This window comes from Aulonocara sp. 'chitande type north' Nkhata Bay, linkage group LG3 (genome assembly GCF_057382095.1).
Source record: "Aulonocara sp. 'chitande type north' Nkhata Bay isolate Kocher_YH1m ecotype deep benthic linkage group LG3, A_spYH_male_GT1.1, whole genome shotgun sequence".
In the NCBI taxonomy this organism is placed as follows: domain Eukaryota; kingdom Metazoa; phylum Chordata; class Actinopteri; order Cichliformes; family Cichlidae; genus Aulonocara; species Aulonocara sp. 'chitande type north' Nkhata Bay.
Genome location: NC_141346.1, coordinates 68225071 through 68251060, shown reverse-complemented (window position 1 = coordinate 68251060; position 25990 = coordinate 68225071). Strand labels below are relative to the sequence as shown.

The 25990-nt window shown below is 43.7% G+C and overlaps 1 protein-coding gene and 4 non-coding genes across 6 annotated transcripts in view; 1 reads left to right on the top strand and 4 right to left on the bottom strand.

Moving 5' to 3' along the window:
• LOC147336808 (protein AF-9-like) overlaps positions 1-10301 on the top strand; it is a 32711-nt gene extending 22410 nt beyond the window's left edge. The window contains exons 8-14 of one of the 2 annotated variants that reach the window (XM_086285577.1): positions 96-668; positions 3475-3544; positions 7641-7767; positions 8564-8660; positions 8772-8834; positions 8977-9048; positions 9416-10301. In XM_086285577.1, coding sequence (XP_086141703.1) covers positions 96-668; positions 3475-3544; positions 7641-7767; positions 8564-8660; positions 8772-8834; positions 8977-9048; positions 9416-9538 — 1125 coding nt within the window. In that variant the 3' untranslated portion in view covers positions 9539-10301. The remainder of the gene's footprint in view (positions 1-95; positions 669-3474; positions 3545-7640; positions 7768-8563; positions 8661-8771; positions 8835-8976; positions 9049-9415) is intronic. The other variant, XM_086285576.1, reaches the window with a different exon arrangement.
• A 13281-nt stretch (positions 10302-23582) lies between these two features.
• On the bottom strand, positions 23583-23656 carry trnai-aau (transfer RNA isoleucine (anticodon AAU)). The gene has a single exon. It is a non-coding gene; the product is annotated as a tRNA-Ile (tRNA).
• A 441-nt stretch (positions 23657-24097) lies between these two features.
• trnaq-uug (transfer RNA glutamine (anticodon UUG)) lies at positions 24098-24170 on the bottom strand. Its single transcript has one exon. It is a non-coding gene; the product is annotated as a tRNA-Gln (tRNA).
• A 924-nt stretch (positions 24171-25094) lies between these two features.
• On the bottom strand, positions 25095-25168 carry trnai-aau (transfer RNA isoleucine (anticodon AAU)). The gene has a single exon. It is a non-coding gene; the product is annotated as a tRNA-Ile (tRNA).
• Positions 25169-25613: 445 nt separating this feature from the next.
• On the bottom strand, positions 25614-25686 carry trnar-ucg (transfer RNA arginine (anticodon UCG)). The gene has a single exon. It is a non-coding gene; the product is annotated as a tRNA-Arg (tRNA).
• Positions 25687-25990: the final 304 nt, after the last annotated feature.

The following is a 25990-nucleotide window of genomic DNA, read 5'->3' as shown; positions in this document are numbered from 1 at the left end:
TTTTGTTATTGTTTTGCTTGATGTCACTTTTCATCTACAGCTACTTAAATATCCGACGCTACTATCTGATCTCCTGTGTTTGTTTCAATCTGCAGGATGGCTCTACAGGAAACACTTTCCTCATCATGGCCACAACCACCAGCTCTGACAACAGCAGCATCTCCAAACTCCACAAGCCATTTAAGGACCATATAGACAAGACCCCAAAAGATTTAAAAGACCCCAAAAGTGCCTTCAGGGACTCGGGCTGGGAACCCGGAAAAGCCCCCAAAGAATCTTCCAGGAAACCCAAAGAGAACCAGCCACTTAGAGAGATCAATCCTAAGATGGGCTTCAAGCAGCCCAAGTCTTTGTCTAAGGAGCGTAGGACTGAGGGGATAACTCATGCGTCGAGGTTAAACAAGCGCTTGTCCGGCCTCGAAGGTGACGATCACGGGACCAAAAGACGCAAAAAGGGGTTTGTGAATTCCTCGGAAATGCAGATTTCAGAGTTGGACGGTCCGTGTTTGGATAAGAAACTACTGAGAGACAGATCGCAGCTGCACAGCAGTAAGCTACGAGCAGAAAGCGAGGATGCAGACCTCAGGAGCGTGTCCACGCTGCCGCCATTCCAGGACCTGGTTGATGCTAATGACTCTGATATGGAGGACCAGTCTGCCAGATCGGATGTGAGTAAACATGACGCTTTACTGTCGTTACAGCTGGGAATGAGCTCATCTACTGGTAACTTCCACCAGTAAACCTGGTGGAAGTTCTGGTGCGTTCGTCTGCACATTGATTGGTTTGGGAGCAAACAGCTGATGATGAAGATGTCGAGTATCTAACAGAGTGTCTGCGTCTTCTTCAAACCCGTGAGCCAAATTAGGAAAATGCTGCAGCTTCATGAACAGGCTGACATTTGACCTTGTTGCCATGCCCACGCTGGTTTGCAGAGAGCCTCCCCATAAAGAAGTTTTAAAGCCAAATCACAGACGAGAAAGATTTATGGTTTTACGGCACCTGAGGAGAAACAAGGGCCGTAAATAGCACAGCTCCTCTTTAATTCTTTTAGCTTTGAAAGAATCAAATGGCTGCGTGTTTGTGCTTCACAGCATTTCTTTCTGCAGCAGTTTTTATTTCTGTTGTCAGTGATTGTACGAAGTGCAGCTCTTTCATGCATCGTTCTCTGCCGCGTGGTTAGTCAAAGGAGTTCTCACAGAGTGGCACCGAAACCTGTGTTTTTTGTCATGGAAGTAGCTTTGGGGTGGGGGCTGCTGCAGCTACTGGTTGTAAAAAGCATGTGGGCTGACAAATTCCAGGCATTTGATTGTGCCCAGGCTAGCAACCTTGGTGGGCCTGAGGCGACACAGCCCAGCGCTCCCATTGCTTCATCTTTGATCTCAGAGTTTGGGAGTGAGTGCTCGGATAAAAACGGCAGAGAAGGAAACGCGGACGAGGTGATGACATGAAGGAAGGGAAACTGGGTGTGGCCTCCGACCAGCTCACGTCTGTTTAAAACGAATCGGTTTTATTTCCATGGCGCCGCATCGTCGAGGCGCTTTGTGCTGGATGGTCAGGACCCCACAGAGATGCTGGTGTCTCAGGATGCTGACGATGTCACACTGGTGACGTTCTGGTGACAGATAAATTTAGTAAAAGAAAGTTCATCATCTATTTGATTTAAGTGTCCACTCATCACCATCACACAGCACGAAGAACATTTAATTATGGAAGAGTGTCTAAAAATTCAAACATGATAAAAATAATATCTTTATTTTGAATGACAGTATTCATGTTATCCTGAGTCTGTGCAGTGTTTTTCTACATTCAGCTGTTTTAATCACATCCCAGATTTGTTTGCTCTTCATGAGATGTCGTCTGCTGCTGTGGACAATCCTCTCACTCTTATTTTCAAACTGAAATGAGTGCCAGCCATCTGTTGTCATTAGCTTTGCAGGTTAGCGGGATTCATTATTGTAGGCTGAACAGATCACAGATGGGATATTGATCTGTGACAGTGGACGCGTGGAGGAGCGAGCGGGTTGCTCGCTGTGCAGAGCAGCGGGGGAACCATAGCTGAACCCATTGTTGGGAACTAATCAGAGGAAATCCAGAGCAGATGAATCGGATGGTTCGAGCGTGAGGAGCAGAGCTGAGGCAGAGCGCTGCGAGCTGTGGATGTGAGAGCGGCTGCAGGCATCAACTTTTCCCACTTTGTTCCCCGTGGTTTCTAAACTAGACCGTCAGACAGTTTCCTGGATGTGCTGTCGGTTTATTGTCTCTTGATGTGATTGGGTTTGCTTACTTGGAGTAAAGGAGAACAAAAGCCGTAAACAGGAGTGCCGGTCAGATTTATGACACTTTGAAGAAGCCTGTAAACCAGCAGAGCAGCTGTGCGCTCTTTCTCTCACGTTTCTCCTCACCATGTTTTGCACTGTGAAGGTTTCCTTATGTATCTGTGCATGTACATTGAAACACGTTTAAACGTGCACTGTCATTGTTTAAGTCCACATCTCAGTCAATCTGAAAGAGTCAAACATCCTCACTCTGGGCTGTGTGAGCCTCTGCTGCCTGTGGGCAGATGCTGCTTCAAGAAAGGGTTTAAAAGAACGATTTTCATTTTTGGCTTTTATGAATCCAAACTACAGACGTGTCAAACACAAACATGGACATGAAGGGAAGGACTGTATGGAAATGTCAGCACACACTGTTTCATGTGAACTGTGTGTGCTGTTATAAAAGGTACTGCTTCAACCTTGAACATTTACACAGAAATCTAATTTTCTCTTGATGCTTTGCCGACCCAACAGACGATGGATGGCACTATGAAACCTCCTGTTGGAGCTTTTCTTTCTCCAACTAAGGTCAGGACAGATAGTTCTGACATTAGTTGGAAAAAGACATCCAGTGCTCTCTGCAGCCTCGTTTGTTTTATGTTTGTATTTGTTGAAAATAAATACAAACCTTGATAAATAAACATATTTTTAATAAAGAGAGTCCCCCTCACTGTAACTCTTAATTCCTGTCCCTTGGAGGTGGTTTGAAAGCCGAACGTGTTCAGAGTGGGAACACTGGTGAGTCCAGGTTGGTCCACTCCTGCTGGGTTTGGTCTTCTTTCAGCACATACATAATAATAACAGTAAATGGTAAATGGCCTGTATTTATATAGCGCTTTTCTAGTCCCTAAGGACCCCAAAGCACTTTACACATCCAGTCATCCACCCATTCACACACTGGTGATGGCAGCTACATTGTAGCCACAGCCACCCTGGGGGGCACTGACAGAGGCGATGGTGTTGGACACTGGTGCCACCGGGCCCTCTGACCACCACCAGTAGGCAACGGCCCAAGGACACAACGACCGAGACTGTCGGAGCCGGGGCTCGAATAGTATTCATTTGCTTCTGTGTTTGCAGAACCGCCACATTCAGTCAAACAGCAGTTTGAGTCATATTTTTATCATTAATCGCTGCCTGTTTCTCTTCTTCCTCCCAGTCTGAGCAGCCCAGTCCAGCGGGTTCCAGCTCCAGTTCAAGCTTTGCTCCCACACCCCACAAACGACAAGGTAACCGACTTGGACCGTGCACACAAGTTACAAAGTTTAGTTTGTGCTGTTTGTTAGTGACACTAACATCATACGTGACACTTCGTGCAGTCAAAGCGATGTAACCAATAAACTGCAGCGCTTTGATTTGTTTGTTTTCGTGATTAGATTTATATCATGAGTGCCACGTGAAATTAAACATAATCGTGAGCAAATGATTTAAACTGTACAGGCACATGTGTTCAGTGCCATTCAGCAAACCAGCAAACAGCCGCCTCGCACACATGCGTGTGCTCAGCAGCACCGTAGAAGAATTGAATTCACTTTTTAATGACTTTTCTTTTCAACAAATCAACAACAGCACAGGACAAAGGGGGGTGGGTGGTGGGGTGTTGAGATGTAATCAGATAAATCTGGAATATTAACTGTGATAACAACAATTATCCTAATAGATCTTCAGCTGCTTGTTGGGAGAATCTGGGAGAGGAAAACTAACGTGAGCACAAAGTGTCTGAATGTTTTCCCATCGTCACTTTCCACGATGCACAGAGGACAGGGCTGGGGTGATGTCAGGATGTGACGAGACTATAGTGAGTCCAACTGTTGTGTTACACAGGTGGAAGTATTCAGTCTGGCAGTGTGAAGCTTAAACAGTGTTTTTAACATCACTTTAGGTCCAGCTGACATAAACTTATCACACTCACTGGTAGAAATCAAAGAAAGCAAAATGATGCGTCCAACAGTCTGTTGTCATGCAAGCGTAACACCAAGTACACAGTGGTAGCCTAACACTTATTGTGTGCCCTGTAGAGACTGTGGTATGGTTGTCATAAGGTTGCTACACTGTTACAAATTAAAACTAACATTTCCTGTTGGATTAAACGCTGCTTAGCAGCAGGATCGATATTGAACAGTGTTGTTTCACCGCCTCCAGCTGACACGCAGCACCCCTGCACACAGGCAGACACACAACCTCTTTCCTCACTACGACACATGTAGCTGACATTCACAACAATGCACAGCACTCAGCAAAACCCCAATGTAAAGAAAACTGAAGTGTTACACAGTTACCATAATCGTTAACCTGCTTGGTGGGAATTTAACATGCTCACGATTTGAGATAATTAGCTGTTATCATTAAAGTGGACATGAAACTCTACATGTATGAAGGCTAATTTACACCACTGAGCCCTGCTCTCAAAGGTAACGCTGTCTGTGCAGCTCGATTTAAGAAGTAAGTGCTTAAAGTTTAAGTTTATATAACACGTTTACCGACATCAGCATGTGATGTCACTGGGTTGGTTAGTTTATGTTAGCTTACTAGTAACAGTAACACTTTAAAATAGTCGGTGCTAGTGCCTATGGCTGATTACAAAACAGTAACAATACTGTGGCTCTATGTTAATTACACATGGAGGCGTTTGCCTGAAAAATGTTATGCTCATGTTAATCTCCTAGGACCGGGCGTCCACATATGTGGACATCACATTTTGGGTTATTTAGACCAAAATACTAAATTTTGCTCTACAAGGGCCTGATATCCACTTACGAGGACATTATACTGCTGCTGTTCTATAAAATTTTATCAGATGTGGCTGATATTTTTCTTAAAAACAAAAATAAGGTAAAAAACCAAATCTGGTAATTCTTTGTTTTTACATTCATCGGGCCCCAATGTGACCAAATATCAAAGAGAAAGTCTGGAACTGAAGTTAAGAAGTACCCACTGAAGGAAGGATGAATGGCTGGATCATGAAAACCTGACATATCTCTGCATGTTGTGTTTTTCCTCTCGGCTGTAAAAAGGCTGATTGTCATCACCCCGCTGGTCGGATGGTTGGGGTGGAGAGCCAGGTTTGTGCATGCAGTACCTCAAGAACGAGGCTACGTAGGATTTAAGCTAACGACGTCGACGAGTTTGAATCTCGGTGACCTCAACCTCGAGGTCTCTGGCAGTGGACCCGGTCATGTGAGAAATGTTGTGCCTGGCTCTTCCACTTTAGGGATTACAGCTCCTAACGCGTTCATTCCTACTGGGACCACTTCGTTCTTGACCTTCTACGTTGGCTCCAGTTTTTCTCCTGCTCCCCTTCCTGACATGCTCTCTGCTGGGACTGCCACATCTATCACAACTGCAGCCTTCTGCTCCTTGTCCAGCACCACTGTGTGTGGTTGATTAGCCAGCAGCTGCTGCCAGGTGTTCTTGGAGGGCTGTTTGCCTCTTTAGCCAGTAGGTGTCCAGTACTATCCAGCTCTTCATTGTGGAGTCATTGTTGGATGTCTGTGTTTGTTATGTTGGCTTTTTCTGGGAGGTTCTTTGGTCTGCTGTTGGGTCCTCCAGCCACCTGATGTTGGTGTTGTGTGATGCTACTTTCTCACAGTACTGCTCAGTCTCAGGACCTGGTCATGGCGCCATCTCTGTCTTCCCTGGCTAACAGTAGTCTTGCATTCTTCCAGCCTGTGCGCCATCGCCCCACATAACCTGCACTGTGGCTCCTCCGTCATTGACTTGTAGACTAAGCGGAGCAATATTAAGATGTGGAAAGGCTCCAAAGTTAAAGCCAATTAATCGTCTGCTTTGACAGGTCCCACTATGTCCAGATTCCTTGTAAACCCAGTTCCGTGCTTTCCTCCTCTAGCTGCCGGACCTCGGCTCGGACCATGCCTCTCCTCAGCCAGGGCTCAGCTATTGCCCATTGTTGGAAGTGGGTGGACCCGAGTCCCTAACGCCCCATGCAGGACTTGCCAATGAGTCTTGGTACTATACCATGCTGGTATAGCCAGACCTTGAATTCGCCTGGTATGCCTGAACCTGCATCTTATGTAGCCACTCTACATCGTGCTCCTGCAGTGGACGAACTCTCATTTCCAGCCCGCTGGCACAGACTTTCCCGGGAAGGCTGAGGAGAGTGATCCCTCCTACATATTCTAATATGAACCATAAGCTTTATTATTGTAAAGTGGAAGCATTAACTAGCTGTGTATATCATATTGTCTGCAATCATACCGGTACAAATTCTTACGTGATACAAAACTGTCGTACTGAGATATCATTGCTATAGCAACACCAGGTGGTTATGATCCCTAGTGCATGCAATTAAGAGACAAGCCTGGGCATGTCTGGGAGTGAGAGCCACATGTGTCAGTCTGCAGTGGAGCAACTTCAGGAACCTCCAACAATCACAGTGCTCTGCAACATATGCAAGAACCTGTTTCAGCCCTTCAGGTGAAAAAACTGTGCGCTACAGTCAGGCTGTGTGTGGGGAGATATTAGCTGCTGGTGTCATGTGACCCAAATGTAAACAAATGACTCCACCAAGTGTGGCTGAAGGACGTCATGTGACAGGAAGAGCAAACAGTGGATGAAAGTTACTGATACAGTACATGGTGCAAGACCAAAGCAGCAGGTTAAAAAGCTCAACTCATGACCCAACATCCCAGGTAGAAGAGAGTCTTCAGTTTTATTGTGAAAATATTGTGCAGGTTCCTAAAGAGTCACAAGGTTAAGTTACTTTAGTTACTGTTTAACAAAAGTTTCCAGGCCAAACTACGACTAACACCAACCCTGTTTCTGTACTACATTTGACTTATTCTGTGTTGCAGTGCCGTGCCACTTTCACGCTGCTGCAAACGGCACTGTGTCATCAGTGACAGTAGCTCATTGGAAGCAATCATGGGATGCCCTTCATTTAATCAAACTTAGAAATGCTGCAGAAAATATCTTTTTGTGTAAATGATCAGAAACATTATTACCACAAATCTTCTTAAAGTATCACTTTGAGCCTGTAAACAAACGGGCACAGCCCTGGTTTATAAACTTTTACTTTGAGTCGGTTCAGAAAGTTGAAGACGTCGTAAGAGAGGCTGCTAAATCATTTTGAGATTGAAGAACATGAAAGAATCATGTTGTTTTCCTGAGCAATGAGAACAATTGAAAACCAGAGCTGTAAGTCAGCTATGTAGAGTTCGAGATGTGTGCATGTTCCCTTTGAAAGTCAGATCACCAGTCCACATTTGCTGAGCTTTACAGTACCAACGTCACAATCTGCAGCTTTCTGCTTGTATTCCTGAGGTTTAAACTGCAATGACTGAGGCTTTATTGAACTGTTCCACTCAGTGCTTGGCCCGCTGCAGTCAGTGATGCAGGATCTGCACTCGGACGACGACGACGATTCAGAGGACAACAACGACGACGTGGATTCAGACACGGATCGAGCAGCACACCTCACACACCACCAGCACAGGTTAGTAACCCGAGGGCAGCTTTTCGAATGGCTGAACCGCACACTAGTTTAGTTTCATAGAGCTGTGTGCAGACATTGGTAATGAATTCCTTCTAACCAGGATATTGCTATTATGAGGGCTACTTTGTATCTCACATGTTTGTGCAGTAGAGCCAGCCTTTAACAACAAACCTGTAAAATGATGAAGAGCCGCTATTTAAATCTTGGTTAAAATTGCTTGGGACAGTTTCTAAAGGTTCTTTCAACGTGCCTTTTACTAACTTTTCAAGTATTTCATGTAAGCTCTTTCCAACTCTCTCCACCATCCTGTTGGTGGAGGCGTGCCGTCAACCTTGGCCAAAAAGCATAACTTAACCAGATCGTCTCCGTCTCCAACAGTTGACCGGTTTTCTATCATCTATGCCAGGGGTGGGCAATTCCAGGCCTCGATGGCCGGTGTCCTGCAGGTTTTAGATGTGTCCTTGATCCAACACAGCTGATTCAAATGGATAAATGACCTCCTCATGATGTCCTGAAGTTCTCCAGAGGCTGGTAATGAACTAATCATGTGATTCAGGTGTGTTGACCCAGGGTGAGATCTAAAACCTGCAGGACACCGGCCCTCGAGGCCTGGAGTTGGACACCCCTGATCTAGCAGGCCCCTCCCTGACACTGATTCTGCGAGAGTCATCTTCATGTTAAAGACCGTCCTTCGTCCCCACTCTCTCAGATGGGGGATTTTTCATTGTTAGCGGTTTTTAGCTAACAGCTGAGACAACAGTTTTAATGTCTTTATTCTTTGTGACTTCACACTTAGGATTAGTTTAAGTGATGGCAGCAGAAGTGACAGCTCCTCCCATTCCCCGCTGTCGTGCAGTGAGGCCCCGCCCTTATTAAAGTCTACTAATAACCAGGTAATCATATCAGTAATATACTGGCTTATGTCTTAGATCAGCGTGATTGAAAGCCACAGTATCCAGGTGTGTGCGTGACCCTGGGTGACTCTTTGCTCTTCTGTCTGTCAGATAGTGGAAGTAAAAAGTCCCACCAAGCAGAGCAAGCAAGACAAAAGCATGGAGTGTGATAAGGTGAGAACGAGTGTCTTTGGTTTTTAGATGTGGAGTAGACTAGTAAATATTCTGAAATATGGAAAGTGTTGTTATGTCTTGGGGTTTGTTACCATCAGCCACTGCTACATCATGACAGCCGTCTTTGCTTTGTGCTTTTCAGGTTTACCTGGATGAGCTGGTGGAGCTGCATAAAAGACTAATGACACTAAGAGAAGGTCACATACTGCAACAGGTGAGCTGATGTCAGCAGTGTCCGATACGTCCATCAGACACAAACCCACTTCTACAAAGTTTGGGATCCGTGTCAGATGTAAAAACTGAATTCAGTGATTTTCAGATCTCAGATTTTATTCACACGGTTTAAATCGACCAGTTGAGGAAACACGTTAGCGCAGGTCGAAGCTCTCTTCTGATTGGCCAGCTGAGAGCATGGTGTGCCTGCAGCAGATGACTGCATAAAGAAATCTGCTTGTTTAAAATAAATATTAGACCTTAGACGAAATAATAATGATGAAGTAGTAATGTATAACAATAGTTAATAGTTGCAGACTTTACTTTGACCCAGCCTGTGCCCACCACTCTCACTTTCTGTCTTGTAGATTGTAAACCTGATTGAAGAGACCGGACACTTCCACATTACAAACACTACGTTTGACTTTGACCTTTGCTCTTTGGACAGAAGTACAGTAAGGAAGCTGCAGAGCTATCTCGGGACGTCCTGAGGCACACAGCAGTTGGGTGCTGGATCCGAGCCTCTGACTCGTCCTGTATCAGTTCCAGCTGTAGTTGGCGTGTCTAAACCTCACAGTGGGTCCAGCCTGCTGCTTCGACCCCCCTGAACAAAGAGTTCACCCTGCTGCAGAAATCGGGGGTAGATGTACGAGATCAGGATGTCAGCAGGCAACAATCTGAAAGCTTGATATGAAGGGTTGGTGGGTGGGAGTGATTCTGCTGCCATGTATGTTGTTGTTTATCGTGACAAGTGCATGATCAACTTTGCCTTACAACATTGTACGTCTTATTTATTAAATTTAGTTTGCAGGTGTGTGTGCGTGTGTGTTGGGTGGAAAAAAGTGAAACAGGACTTTGAAGAGCTCTATAAGGCACAAGTCTGACCAGTAACACTACTCTGCTTCGGTCTCCGATCAGATATCCGATTCATTCATTTCCCTGGGATCAAACAGCGTCCGCACAGATGCATCTCTGTTGTTCTGTTTTGTTGTGTGCGACCTCACAGTTTGCAAAGACGTGTGAAATATGAAGAAGAATCCAGCAGGAGGTCTGGATACAAAGTGACACATCATGGCGAGCGTGCTGAGTTGAGAGCGCCGTCGTCTGAAAACTAAAAGTTGAGAAGTTTCTCCAGTTTGTTCTGGAGTTAAAGCTTTAAAAAAAACTTTATTTGTAAGTGTGTCTTTATTAAAGCCACCTTTATGCAAACTCTGAACTTTGAATCCATTGGAGCTTTACAAAAATCTTTGGCCTTGTCTCCTGCTGAAAGTGTCCTTCCTACATAGGAGTGTAGGGAGCACATTAACATAAAGGTCCTTCTGAGAATAAAGTGGAAATGTGCAGATTAGTTATTGCAACTAAACCTGATCCTGAAGCATTTCACCAGCTCACAGTGCAGCCGTGGCACTTAAAACGACTGTAATCGCCACATTTCAGTGTTTTTCTCTAAAAAGATTTTTGACTTTATTCTCAAAATGATCGACATTGTTTTTTAATCTTACTGTGGTCCTGTTATTCGGCTCTACAAAGTGAACTCATTTTACCAGCTTTAAATACCAGATGAACTCATGTCGGCTGCTTTAAAAACCTGTTTAATGTTGTTTAAACAGCAGGGCATGAATGGCTGCTCGCCTGTGCTGAGCACTCATCTTTGGTACAGGAGAGCTGCCTCTCAGGAGGTCCTGCCCACTAAGCTTTTGCTTCTGATCGCCTGCCTAAGCACAGATCATGGGTTCAGTTGGTTTAGGATGTTTGTAGACAAAGATCCACTAACACGTGGAGTCATACAACCGACCCAAAACCTGCAGGAGGAACCGTTAACAGGTACTCTGAGGTGTGGATGTGTTTCACCTGTTAAATCAAAGCTCGGCGTGAGACGAGGCCTTTCTTGGAGTCGCCACAGGGACACGTGACAGTCTGATGAGGATGATTTCGTATTTTGAGGATTGAATGAACTATAAATGTTCTGTATGATGTGCAGATCGCACACATGTGGATGAGCTGGTTTTTGTATGTGCGTCTGAAGTAGCTGTGTACACTGTGCACAAATTGTGGTGTCAGGCCCAAAATGTTTGCTGTGTGCATCTTACAGCAGCCTCTGATCATTAGTTCAAAATATCAGCTTTTAGCTCCACCTAGTGGTAGCATGTTAAAACTGCTGCACAGCTCCCTGAAGTGGGAAATCCACAGTTAAATGATTCATCTCATCTTTATTCACTGCTTATATTAAGTTAATGTGAATGATGCATACAAAGCCCTGCCTTTGGTTCAAGCAGACTTACTCCACGATTCTGTGACCATCGTTACCCCCAAAGTCGATGTCTTTGCCTAAAAATATGTAAAATGTTGTTTCCTGGTTAAAGCAGTCACAGGACAGCCCTCCGTACAGGAAGCTAAAATAGACTGATTGCCCCCTATTGGCTGTTAGTACAGGCCGACAGCTTCACCCTTCTGTACTACACCTTAAAATAATATAAACTCATCAATGACACTAATAAAAATGTGATTATCTGACCAGTTTTTGATGTGATGCTTTAAAAGCAGTGCGTTTCGTTATGGCTGACAGCTGCAGAGGCCCCTGTTTAGATTACAGTAGCTGTTCTGCATCCTTAAAGCTAACCTGCCTGTTCCAACAACAAACTTAAGTAGTGCAGCTGCTAAACTGTAGTGATGTACTCAGAGCCTGGAGACCCAGACAGCGCCACTGGTAAAATCAGTTCCCTCGTTTCCTACAAGCTAAACAAGCAAAAGTAGTTTTGGGTTTTTTGGACTGCCTTCATGTTCCTGCAGCTGGAGGATTGGTACCTTCTGTATTTACTTCCATAACTGAATCTGAGGCCATGGTCCTCAGCAGGAAAAGGGTGGAGTGCCCACTCCAGGTCACCCCACCCACAGTGGGCTGATCTCTTAGATGGACATTAACACCCCCCACCCCTCGTCAGGTTTTCCAACTGCTTTGTGGATAAGACGTCTTGGACGATCATCTTGGGTGTTGCAGGAAACAGCGGGATGTTTCATCCCGGGGATGGAGGTGCCATGTTTCTGCTGATGTTCTAAATGAGCTCATCTGCACAGCATAGTGGAAGCATGTGCTAGGATCATTGTAGTCTCCCCTTCATGCTACCATTGCTACTGCTATTGTAATCATTTATTTAAACTGCATTATCTCTGGTGGACACGATAAAGGCTTCATTACGAGCCACGAGGGTTTTGTGTTGCTTTTTTAAACTAAAAGGGAAAGTCCCCACTGAGACTCCTTTAAGCCATTCTCGCTTGAGAAAATGTAGCTGAGGGAGAGGAGCTGGGTACAAAGGAAGAATGGAACCGAGGGGTGGGAGAGCGCTTCAGCGGTCCGGCAAACACTTCCTCCAATAAAACTGGGAGACCTTCAAAATAACCTCCCGCAGAAGAGACACAGAGACATCGACTGTCACACTGGCATAAGGCCAAGGAAGTGAAAAGCTGCCCACCCACCAAACCCCACCCTCACCTCCACACAAACCTCTGCACATGATGACACATCTGCCCTTCCTCACTCGTATCACTGCCTGCAGCTGTGAAGGCAGGCTGCTTGGGGAAAACACACTTCCTTCACTTCTACACATAAGCAAGTGCAACTGACTGATTTCATCGTAAATTGTAAACAAAATAAATATTAATTCATTTAAAAAAGTGTTCTTTGAGTTTCCTTGGCATATTGTTTACAAACAAGCACAGCGGATTTATCACTGAACACAGTAGCAGCTCGATCTGCATGTTTACAAACCCTTTGTAAGTAACCAAGTTCAAGCAGCCACATACAGACTCATCAGACTTTGGCTCAGTGACGTGAATCCGTTGAGATGAAGCCTTGCAGATAAAGAAGATATCCGACATCAATAACACAGTTCCTTGAGGACTGCAGTGCTAATAGGACCGATGCAATGAATGCTACTATCATCAATTTGGTTAAATGGTTAATTACTCTAAGCTGGATAACTAAGCTAATAAAATATTAACCGATGCATCTCAAAGTTGGGACAGGGCCATCTCTACTGCTGACCATGAAACAGAGCTTTTGACCCACTGTTAGTTTAGTTTTCAAATCAAATCAAATCACTTTTATTGTCACATCACATGTGCAGGCACACTGGCACAGCACATGCGAGTGAAATTCTTGTGTGCGAGCCCCACAAGCAACAGAGATGTGCAAAACACAACAACACAAACGAGCAAAATACAAGAATGGCCAACCTGAAACTAATAAATATATGTACAATATATAATAGTGTATGCATTTCTGGATGTGTATACTAAATATTTTCCTACGTGTGTGTGTGTGTGTGTGTGTGTGTGTGTGTGTGTATGCACATTTTTACAAATTAAATAGTAAAAAAAATAATAAAATAAAATATATAAAAATATACAGAGTTGAATATGTGCAAAACAGTGGCATTACTGTACAGTATGGAGTGCATAATGTTGAAGTTCCAGTAGTGAAGCTGAGGTGTCTATGAAGTGTTCAGCAGTCTGATGGCCTGATGGAAAAAGCTGTCTCTCAGTCTGCTGGTACGGGACCGGATGCTGCAGAACCTCCTTCCTGATGGAAGCAGTCTGAACAGTTTATGGCTGGGGTGACTGGAGTCCTTGATGATCCTCCCCGCTTTCCTCAGGCAGCGCTTCCTGTAGATGTCTTGGAGGGAGGGAAGCTCACCTCCAATTATCCGTTCAGAGCACCGCACTACTCGCTGGAGAGCTTTGCGGTTGTAGGCGGTGCTGTTGCCATACCAGGTGGTGATGCATCCAGTGAGGATGCTCTCAATGGCACAGTGATAGAAGGTCCTGAGGATGCGGGGGCTCATGCCGAATCTTTTCAGTCTCCTGAGAAAGAAGAGGCGCTGCTGCGCCTTCTTCACTGTTTTGTTTGTGTGTACTGACCACGTAAGATCCTCAGCCAGATGTACACCAAGGAAACGGAAGCTGCTCACTCTCTCCACAGCAGCGCCGTTGATGGTGATGGGGGTGTGTACTTCTCTGCACCTCCGGAAGTCCACTATCAACTCCTTTGTCTTTGCGACGTTGAGGGTGAGATGGTTGTCTTGACACCAGTGGGTCAGGGCGCTGACCTCCTCCCTGTAAGCCGTCTCATCACCGTTGGTGATAAGGCCCACCACTGTAGTGTCGTCCGCAAACTTCACAATGATGTTGGAGTTGTTAGTGGCTGTGCAGTCGTAGGTGTAGAGTGAGTACAGGAGAGGGCTCAGTACACACCCCTGTGGAGCACCAGTGTTCAGTGTCTGTCAGACAGGAAGCTAAGGATCCAGCTGCAGAGGGAGCTGCTCAGTCCTAGATCCTGCAGTTTCCTGTCCAGCTTCAAGGGAACGATGGTATTGAATGCTGAGCTGTAATCTACAAACAGCATCCTCACATTTTTTTTTTCATTACTATGCCAACCCGTTTTAGTTTTGTAAATATTGGCTATATTGAGAAGTCTTATTTTAATCTTACTTTATTTTACAAATTTATTTGAGAATTAGGCCATTCAATGAAGATGGATTTGATGTTGTTGGTTGTAAAGATCTGGATGGATAGTTTAATTTATTCTTTATTTTCTTTTTTAATTCTATTTTTGAGTTTTATTTTTTAAGACTTGGTGAACTGTATTTTTTAAATAACATCGCCTACCCTTTTTAGTTTTGTTAATATTAGCAATAGTAAGATGTATTATTGCTGGGCTTGGATATATTTAATATAAGGCATCTAATTAGTGCTTTTAGTTGTTAGTTGTTGTTTAGTTGTTGTTAGAATCTGATGATGTCATGGTCCTGGGTCGGTGACCCAGCGCTTTAAGTTTATTATTATCATTTTCCAGTTTATTATCATGATGATTATTGTTGTTTGAGTTCTACGTGTTATATTCGGTCTGCATCTGTATCTCTGTCTGTCTATGGTGTCACCCCGTCTGTGTGTGAATCTGTCTGTTTAGTTCAACGTCTTGTCTCCCTGTGTCTGAGTTTCCTGTTTTATTGTGAAGGTCTGTGTCATATGTCAATGTGTTCAGTTTTACCTTTCTCCTGTCTCGTTAGCCTAGTTCCTCCCACCTGTGTTCTCTGAGTGTATTTAAGTTGTGTCTTCTGTCATGGTAGTTGCTGGTTCGTCTGCGTCATTTCCCTTACGCCATTCTGTGTTTATGCCTCCGGCTTCCTGGTCATTCTCCCTGCAAGGTACCCTCGCTCGTGTTCTGGTTTTGTGTTTAGTTTTCCCAGTTTAGAGTTTTTACCGTTCTGTTTCTCGCCACCCCTTTTTGTTGTACTTCTCCGGTTGTAAATAAAGCTCACCCTCCACTTAAGCAGTCTGCATCTTGGGTCCGTTATTTATCCGCACGGCCTGCCCCGGCAAACCGTGACAGATGAGGAATATTTTGGTTGTTTTGTTTTTCTGTTTCCCCCCTGACGGATTACCATCTTAATGTGGTCAGGGGGTTTGCGTGCTTCGGTGACCCTAAGAGTTAGACCGGCCTTCAGGTGGGACACCCAAGTTGGTCTAGCCTTAGGGTAGAGGCCTGACAAAGTGCAATTCAGTTACATGACAAAAACAGTTATTAAGAACACCCCACCCAACCCCACCCCTTTCCTGCCTCCACTGCCACCATTTGCCCCCTTTCGGTCTGCCCCCTTATATATGCTTGTCTAGAACCGGCCCAGGTCGACTATGACAAGTTGCTCCGTTTGGTTTCACTTTTTTCATAACTCCTCCTATGAGGTGTTCAAGCGCCCCCAAATTTAATCAGAGCACCTCTAAAAATACTACTACTACTATATTAATACTAGTAATAATACCAGATGTTAGTATTATTTTCTGGAATTATCATTAAACATTATATTTTCTTAACTTGCCTAATGATGACATACAGGACAGATGAGAACAAGTTTTATATGCAGTGTTTATGGTATCATGATGTTACAGTGCGCTCACACAGAGGCTGGTTTGTCATTAATCGCCTAATTAAGACTTTCTTTGCTGTGGCAGAAAGACGATGAAGAGATCATGTCATGGCACAAATCAGTGATGCAGATTTAAAACACACTTTAACTGAAATACAGCAAAAGTTCAAACTGTCCTGATAATACGGCGACGTTGCTGTGACAAAAAGTTTTTATCTGTTCTCTAAATAGCATCAAAAACATTAGAGATTATTAGCTAACTCTAACCTTCTGATCCACTAGTCTGCTTGTATTCAGGGGCTGAGAAGCTGATGAAATTTATTATTTTAGTTCGTTAAAGATTTCTGTTCCTACTCTGATGGAATTGGGCTTCAGTGTTTGTTTACAGTGCAGCTCCACATCCAGGCGACAGCAGGTGAAAATGATGTTACCTGTCAGTGTCCAGCTGCAGCCTGTGTTCAATATTGTTATAAACTGATGTGGATCAGTTCGTGTCTTTTTTTGTTTTTGTCTTTGTAAATTCTGTTTCACTGCAACATTGAACAAAGCCTGAGAGAGCAGGATGAAGACAGCCTTCAAGCATCAAACTTTAAGCGTGAGGACATTTCAAATGCAACGTTTCTATCAGCTCAACAAACATCAGCAAACACACAAACTCTTCATGTGCAGTTTGTGTCACAGTGAGTTGTAGCTAAAGGTCCAGCTGCTGTATTTCACAGGGAGGGGGTAAAGCTCACATGTAACATTTAAAGCTCAGTTTTTAAATCAAATATTGGGTCTGTACATGTGACATTATGTTTTTTCATATTCTGAAATGTGCTGCTAAACAAACTGATGAAGACTAACTGTGTTATTTAAAGGTTGCATGCTGCTGCAGGATAAACAGGTTAGTTTGCTGCACTGTGATGGATTTAAAGTACAGAACAGTGTGTGACTGTGGCGCTTAGATTCACTGAATTCCACCTTCAGAGCAGCTGAATAGTGTCTAATCTAAAGACAGCATAAACAATTTACTGTCAGTGTAGAGAATGGAAATCAGCCTGTTCAACTCATAAAATCATCAGCTGAGATCTGGTTGAATTCACTTGTGTAAATCCACAAAGAGCAGCAGGTCAGCTGATCACAGCCTGTACATTCAGAAAATCCACTGGAGCTCTGAATAGAAATGATTGTGATTTGTGATCTTTTCCAGGCACTGAGCCATTACAGCTGATTTTAGGGTTCCTCCACCTGCTGAATCCACTTTAACTCCTGACTCCTCATTTTCCTGTTTAGGGACAAAGTCGCCCTCTACAACGTAGGCAACAGAAAATAGAGCCATGTTTTATTTTCCTTCTTTTTCTCTGCTCACGAGGCAGAGCTCAGCTACTTTTTACTGTCTTACACTGAGTACATTTCAGAGCCTGTACTTTTTCACTTTTACTTAAGTAAATACATTGAATCAGTTTTACTGGAGCATTTTTAACACAGGTTTCTGTACTTCTACTTAAGTACAACGTGTGTGTGCTTTTGCCACATTAAAGTCTCCCTCTTCTGTGGTGCCGCCTTAAGTCTTCTTTATCATGATCTTTTTCACCTCTGAGGGGAAATTTTGATGCTCGTCCTCTTTGTCAGAAAGATGCAGTCCTCAGCTGACTGAATAAGCTCACTAGAGCTTTCAGCAGCTAGCAGTGGAGCTAAAGCCTGAACAGGTAATAGAGCTAGAAACTGACCTATGGTATGGGTAGGTGCAAGGTGCAGAGCGGAGCTCAGTAACAGTCACTGGGTAAACTAGGTTAATGGTGCCAAACACAGTTTCAGGAGACAGACGTATGGCAGGCTGGTTTTAGCAACTCTGCTGTTCTTAAGCTGTCCATGTTCGAAATAGCGAATCTTTGAAACAGTCTTTGTATACACAGATTCAGGCTTAGCAAACTCAGTAACTCTCAGCTCAGAAGGAGGTTACAGAAGCAGGTGTATTTTCACAGGCCATCACAGAATAAACTGCACAGTCCAAGGGTGTAACAATACCACAACAGTGTTAACAGTGACTGACACAAAAGCATGGTGAGCTGGTTTACATATAAATGGCTGTGAAACACAAAATCCAACCTAATTCATTATTTCTGAGGCACTAATTCCAGCATTTCAGCCAGTTTAACTATGGCAGGTGGCACTCTGCTACCATTTACGTTTACCAGCTGAGGCGCAGAAAATATCACAAACTGGGAAACTGGCGGATCAACAGCAGGATTACTGATGTCCAGGCTCCTCAGCACGCACTCTTTTATTCACAACTGTTGATGGTGTGGCTGGGCTCAGGCTGGGAAACCTCAGAATCAGCAGGCTGAGGAGGAAAACAGTCCAGTGGGGATACAATGCCAGTGATAGTGTGGAGGTGAGTCTGGGGTGGAGTAACAGTCCTTTGTTCAGCAAACTCAACAGCTGGAAAATCCATATTGGCCAACTCAGAGAAAACACTGCGAGCATTAGCAGAGTCTGACGGCTCAGGAACACAAAGATCACGAGCGAGGACAACCGGTGAATAACGTGACACCGAGGAGTCCCTCTGAACAATGTCTGTAGAGTTCAAACACACAGTCATCTGATGTAGCAGATACAGAGTCCACGGAAGACGAAGCAGTGTTACTCACAGTGGCAGATCTGTCATGAAGTCCAGGATCAGAATGCTGAGCGTGCGAAACACAGTCACTCTCTCCCACGGCTGCAGTCTGCTCAGCTGTACTGGAGCGACGGCGGCGTGAACGCCAATCTGACAGCGGCGTGACGTTTTGACAAACACCGGTTCAGGAAGCGCTCCTCTCCTGTTCAGGTGGAGTCGTTTAGCGGGTTTGTAGAAACTGCAGTTTGCGGTTCTTTGAATTTAAGTTGGTGTTCTGCTAAATGCAGTTTGTCACTCTGAAGATATTGTAGCTGCTGCTTTGTTCTCAGTTTGCTTTCCTGTTTGTGCTGCTCGTTTGTTCTCGGTTGTGTTGCTGTAGTTCTTTTTGCTGCTGTGTGCATTGACTTGGATCATCCATCAGTAAAAATCTAACTCAAATGCAATACAACAAATTCCTCATTCATATAAAAAAATCCACATGGACACAGACTTTCTAATCGGACATCACAAAGTTATTCTTTGTGATGTAAAATTAAAAACTCCCCAAAACTACTATGAGAAAACCCTGAAAAGGTTCAATGATAGAAGAAAAATGCTTTACATATAAAACCAACAGAGGTTCCTAATAAATAGACTAATAAACAGAGAATAGCTGAACAGTTTCTGTGACACAGACCTAAAAATGCATAAATGCTCCATGATTTTCGTTTCTATCAATCATCTTGAACACTGGCTATAAATGTGTTCACGTCATTATTGTGTGATTTGGTTTCTTCACGTGTCTCCTTCAGTGCAAATAAAGGATTGTTAGAGTGTGTGCTGTGTGTTTTTCTGAAGCATGACAATCCTTTCCAACAAGTATTTCCAGCTGTTTGTCTCCCCTCTGCACTTTAATCTTTCTTCTTGTCATGTCTGTGTTTGTCCACCAGATGTCTCCCTCAGCTCATTTACTCCAAATCAGAAGCATCAACTTTGTGGAGCGTGGAGATGCTCTGCCTGCCAGACACAGCTTAGGGCAAAGAAACATGTCTCTCCTCCACATCTGTCATCTGAAAAATGACATTAAATGTCATCACTCTAGATACAATAAGAACAATTAAAAAAAACTCAAAGATTCAATCTTTTGTTACATTTTAAAAGTTCAAACCTTTAAAGACATTAAGTTTAAGATCATATATGATCAAGAAAATCATGCTTTTGTTCATTCCGAGTATGTATTCTGTTGTGATTTTGCCATTTGTTAGGTTTCTGTTCTTTGCCTGCCTGCTCCCACTTCTCTGTGTTCCCTCTGTCTGTCCATGGAGTTATTGTGTCTGCTCATGAGTCTGCCTGTCAAGTTCAGTGTCCTGTCTGGTTCTCTGTGTCTGTTAGTTTCCTGTTTAATTCTGAAAGTTCATGTCTCATGTCAGTGTGTTCAGTTTTACCTCTCCCCTGTCTCGTTAGCCTAATTGTGAGTGTCTGGTTTAAGTTTTGTTCTTTAGTTTTCCATGTTTAGGTTGTTTACTCCCCGCTCTGCTCTTCCTGTTTTTGTCACCTTATCACCGCTGTAAATAAACACTCACTCGCACCCCAGCCAGTGCCTGCATTTTGGATCCTTTTCTCAATACACCACACGACTGCCCCCAGCCGTGACAAATCTTCACATTTCAGAAACTGGAACCAGCTTTAAATGTGATTAAAATAATGACAAAACAATCAATTCTCTGGTCATTGACTAACTGATGAATAACTGCATTTGACAACCCGCTACAGCAACAACCAGGGGCGGAGCGTGGGGGTGGCTTACTGGGCTTAAGCTCGGGTTGTTTTGTCAGAAGCCCGGGGTCTTTTGGAGTGTAATTTTTTTCATAGTTAGATGCCTGGCAGACAACTGTATAAAACAAAAAGTACACACAATATTTGAAGCACATAGTGCACACCGTGGGAATTTACGACTGTGCATGAATCCCCCCTCATATTGGTATGATCCGAGCTCAGGCACTAAGCGACTGAGCGAGGGGGCTGCTGCTGCCTGTGTGCACTGTTGGAGAAACAGAGCCAGCCATACTAAGGAGAGCTTAAGTTTGACCAGGTACCAAAGCAAATCATTCGTAGCGTACAAATAATGTAAATATGACGATGCATCACGAAAGATTGATATCAAACTGATCACTTGACCAATATTACGTTACTTGCTCTTCGAGTGAATCAACAAATGGCGAAATGAAAAGCCGAACAAATGCTATTTTTTTTAGAGTCTTAGCTTACGTGTGTTTAATTCATATTTTCAGTTCTTACCCTCCCCGACTAAATCGGTTTCAGTTATGCACTGAAATATAAGAATGGACATTAGAGGCTTCTTTCAAAGAAAAAACTCAGGTAAATGTTATTTTATATATTATGCTTTGTATGTTGTTCAGTATATTTCTATGCAAAATAAGAGGGATTTCAGTACACAGCAGGATATTCACATTTGTAACCAGATATTTACACTTTAGGGAGAAAACATAAAACATTTTTACTGTACAACATCAATTTAGAGTAAACTTTTGTTTTAGATAAATATTGAAATATCTTTTGAATTAGTTAAATGTCAGAATAAAGAGAGAGAGAGATCTATTTTTATCACTTTCATCAAATTTAGGAGTACATGTACACTAAGTTTATTGTTAACTAATAAGAAACTCCAGACGATTCCATTCTGAGCTGAAGAAGCTTCTGATAGGTTAGTAGAGTCCATGTGAGTAAATTTTCTGTGACATGGGAAAATCAAAAGATGTCAACCAAAACACCAGGAAAAGAACTGTGGAGCTCCATAAGTGTGGCTCAGTTTGAATACAATTGGGTGCCATTTGCAATTAAGAAATACAGATAGTTTCTCTCTTTACTCTTAAAGTTAACAAATATGTTTTTTAGATTTATCAATCTAAAAAATAAACATTTAGTCTGATTTGATGTTACAATTAAAAAAGTGTTTGTGTTTTGATCTGAAGAGTAAATATGTGGTTTCAACTGTATATTTGATGATTGTCAGCACAAAGAGAGAGAGAGAGGAACAGAGAGGGAGAGAGAGGAGAATGAGGACAGAACAGAGGTGGAACAAGAGCAGGTGAGACACACATGTTAGTCAAATGGTTGTTTACCAAAAGTATCACCGTCCTCATGTATCTCGTACCTAGTGTTTCTTTTTAGGTTTGTTATTTTTCAAATTCTATATTTATTAAGTTCTGCAGGCTTGTTTGCACAACAAGGCTCAATAATTATATAAACTTTTCTCAATCTAAATATTGTACTTTGGTAGAATTAAACAATAAATGTACTGCAGGTCTATGATGACTTTTAGTGCTACTATCATCTAGTTCTGATTCTGGTTCTGTCTTGGTTAAGCCCTCAGTAGTCCTGATTTTGAACTGTTGTAGTCCTGTTTTAATTCCGGATCAGTTCTGGGTCTGGTTGAATTGGGGTTTAGTCCTCATGTCTTGATGCAGCCCCGATTTTGTTCTGCCTTGCTGCCTAATTAAAAAACTAGTTTAAGGTGTCCTGCACATGTGATATATATTTTTCCCTATATGAAGTCATTGTTTTTTGAACAAAACTCAAAACAGAGCCAATTAATCTTTCAGTAATTTCTACCCCCCCCCCCCCCCCCCCCCCCCAAAAAAAATAAAAAAAATCCCACATGCATACTACCCTTTTGGGCTAAGCCCCGGGTGTTTCAAATGTCTGGCTCCGCCTCTGGCAACAACGGAATAAAAGCACTAACCAGACCGATGAAAGGTTTCAAACATACTGAATATGAAGAGTAGTATAATTTAAACTCAAGTGACTCAAGCAGCTTCCAGCCTCAAGGTGCTTCAAGCAGCTTTAAACCTAAGGCAACTCTCACCCTACAGCAGTTCTCAGCTGCTAGCAGCACTCTGCTTCAAGCAGTCACCTGCAACTTCCAGTAGCTGTCAAATAACAGCAGGTCTCAGCTTCCAGCAAACATCCAGCAGCACTTAGCAACGCATGCCTGCTCCTCAAGAACTCACAACCAACCACGAGGGGACTCGAATCTGCAATGTTCTGATCCGAAGTCAGACGCCTTGTCCGTTAGGCCACGTGGTCTGGCAGAAGCTCCCACTTTTCACGAACGTTCGTTGGAGTCTGCTTGAGCCAACTGCTGGTGTTGGGTTGGTCACGTGGCTGGTGGATATTGCTTGATTGTTGCTTGAAATAATTGATTGTTGCTTGAAATAAGTGCATGCCACAGAATTTCTCCCATGTATCACGCTCTTAAAAACGTAGTCCTACCTGCCACATGCACAGTGGATCCACCCACTAAGCCAGAGTATCAACTGCCAATGGACGTCATAAAGCTTACGTGGCCCGATCTGTCACCTGGAAGTTGGCAGAAGTTTTTTTCTTGGATCCCACCAAACAAAAACACAGTCTACCATGAGACAGCACCTTCCATACTGGAATGGCCAGTATGGGGATTGAACCCATGACTTTGGCGTTATTAGCACCACGCTCTGACCAGCTGAGCTAACCGGCCCACAACTTGTGCCAAAACCGACACCTTTTTTTTGTCTAATATACCAAAAAAGAGGGTGGAAGAACTGTTAAGAACACAAGAGAAATGTGTGTTTACAAGAAATTACTTCAACATAGTGGGAAAAAAAACCTCTTCTGTTGACTTACAAAAAATGCTTTAAGACGAAATTTGCCACAAAACAATACATGGTGTGCGTCTTCTACTGTTAGGGTCGATAGGTGAGGATATAAAGCAGCAGTTTTTGATGCAGTATGCTGTGTCAGACTTTGGAAATGAGTGATTTATCCAGAAAGTAGCTGGAAAAGTGATTTGGAGATTGTAGCTAAGCATGTAATGTATTCATTAGCGTGTCATGTGTCAGTGAATTTTGTGGTTTGCTGTCATTTGTAGTTGTGTACATCACTCACCTGGAAGTTGGCAGAGGTTTTTTCTTGGATCCCACCAAATAAAATCCACAATCTATCACCAGACAGCACCTTGGATGGCTGCTGGAATGGCCAGTATGGGGATTGAACCCATGACCTTGGCGTTATTAGCACCACGCTCTGACCAGCTGAGCTAACCGGCCTACAACTTGTGTGCAAACTGATCCTTTTGTTGACTAATATACCAAAAAAGAGGGTGGAAGAACTGTTAAGAACACAAGAGAAATGTGTGTTTACAAGAAATTACTTCAGGCTGTACCAATGAAAGCTCCTACTGATCAGAAGCCACCTATGCAGGTGGAGTTCCACCAACAGCCTGCTTCCAAGTCGTGATTTTTTCACCCATGTTGCTTGAGGTCATGGCATGTTATTGACTTTCTATGGTTGCTTCTAAGCCAAGACTACTGGAGCCTGGCACTGATAAGGCCAAGTTCATGGCTTCAGTCCCCAACCTGGCCATTCAAGCCTTGTAGAGTCTCTGTTGAAGGACATGAAGTTGACAACAGCGTAGCAATTTTGGATGACACAAAGGAGCCGAGGTTGGCATGCTGCGAACGCATGCCTGCTCCTCAAGGACTCACAACCAACCACGAAGGGACTCGAACCCTCAATCTTCTGATCCAAAGTCAGACGCCTTGTCCGTTAGGCCACGTGGTCTGGCAGAAGCTCCCACTTTTCACGAACGTTCGTTGGAGTCTGCTTGAGCCAACTGCTGGTGTTGGGTTGGTCACGTGGCTGGTGGATATTGCTTGATTGTTGCTTGAAATAATTGATTGTTGCTTGAAATAAGTGCATGCCACAGAATTTCTCCCATGTATCAAGCTCTTAAAAACGTAGTCCTACCTGCCACATGCACAGTGGATCCACCCACTAAGCCAGAGTATCAACTGCCAATGGACGTCATAAAGCTTACGTGGCCCGATCTGTCACCTGGAAGTTGGCAGAAGTTTTTTTCTTGGATCCCACCAAACAAAAACACAGTCTACCATGAGACAGCACCTTCCATACTGGAATGGCCAGTATGGGGATTGAACCCATGACTTTGGCGTTATTAGCACCACGCTCTGACCAGCTGAGCTAACCGGCCCACAACTTGTGCCAAAACCGACACCTTTTTTTTGTCTAATATACCAAAAAAGAGGGTGGAAGAACTGTTAAGAACACAAGAGAAATGTGTGTTTACAAGAAATTACTTCAACATAGTGGGAAAAAAAACCTCTTCTGTTGACTTACAAAAAATGCTTTAAGACGAAATTTGCCACAAAACAATACATGGTGTGCGTCTTCTACTGTTAGGGTCGATAGGTGAGGATATAAAGCAGCAGTTTTTGATGCAGTATGCTGTGTCAGACTTTGGAAATGAGTGATTTATCCAGAAAGTAGCTGGAAAAGTGATTTGGAGATTGTAGCTAAGCATGTAATGTATTCATTAGCGTGTCATGTGTCAGTGAATTTTGTGGTTTGCTGTCATTTGTAGTTGCGTACATCACTCACCTGGAAGTTGGCAGAGGTTTTTTCTTGGATCCCACCAAATAAAATCCACAATCCATCACCAGACAGCACCTTGGATGGCTGCTGGAATGGCCAGTATGGGGATTGAACCCATGACCTTGGCGTTATTAGCACCACGCTCTGACCAGCTGAGCTAACCAGCCTACAACTTGTGTGCAAACTGATCCTTTTGTTGACTAATATACCAAAAAAGAGGGTGGAAGAAGTGTTAAGAACACAAGAGAAATGTGTGTTTACAAGAAATTACTTCAGGCTGTACCAATGAAAGCCAACTCTTGGAAGCTCCTACTGATCAGAAGCCACCTATGCAGGTGGAGTTCCACCAACAGCCTGCTTCCAAGTGGTAAATTTTTCACCCATGTCGCTTGAGGTCATGGCATGTTATTGACTTTCTATGGTTGCTTCTAAGCCAAGACTACTGGAGCCTGGCACTGATAAGGCCAAGTTCATGGCTTCAGTCCCCAACCTGGCCATTCGAGCCTCGGTTGAAGGACATGAAGTTGACAACAGCGTAGCAATTTTGGATGACACAAAGGAGCCGAGGTTGGCATGCTGCGAACGCATGCCTGCTCCTCAAGGACTCACAACCAACCACGAAGGGACTCGAACCCTCAATCTTCTGATCCGAAGTCAGACGCCTTGTCCGTTAGGCCACGTGGTCTGGCAGAAGCTCCCACTTTTCACGAACGTTCGTTGGAGTCTGCTTGAGCCAACTGCTGGTGTTGGGTTGGTCACGTGGCTGGTGGATATTGCTTGATTGTTGCTTGAAATAATTGATTGTTGCTTGAAATAAGTGCATGCCACAGAATTTCTCCCATGTATCAAGCTCTTAAAAACGTAGTCCTACCTGCCACATGCACAGTGGATCCACCCACTAAGCCAGAGTATCAACTGCCAATGGACGTCATAAAGCTTACGTGGCCCGATCTGTCACCTGGAAGTTGGCAGAAGTTTTTTTCTTGGAT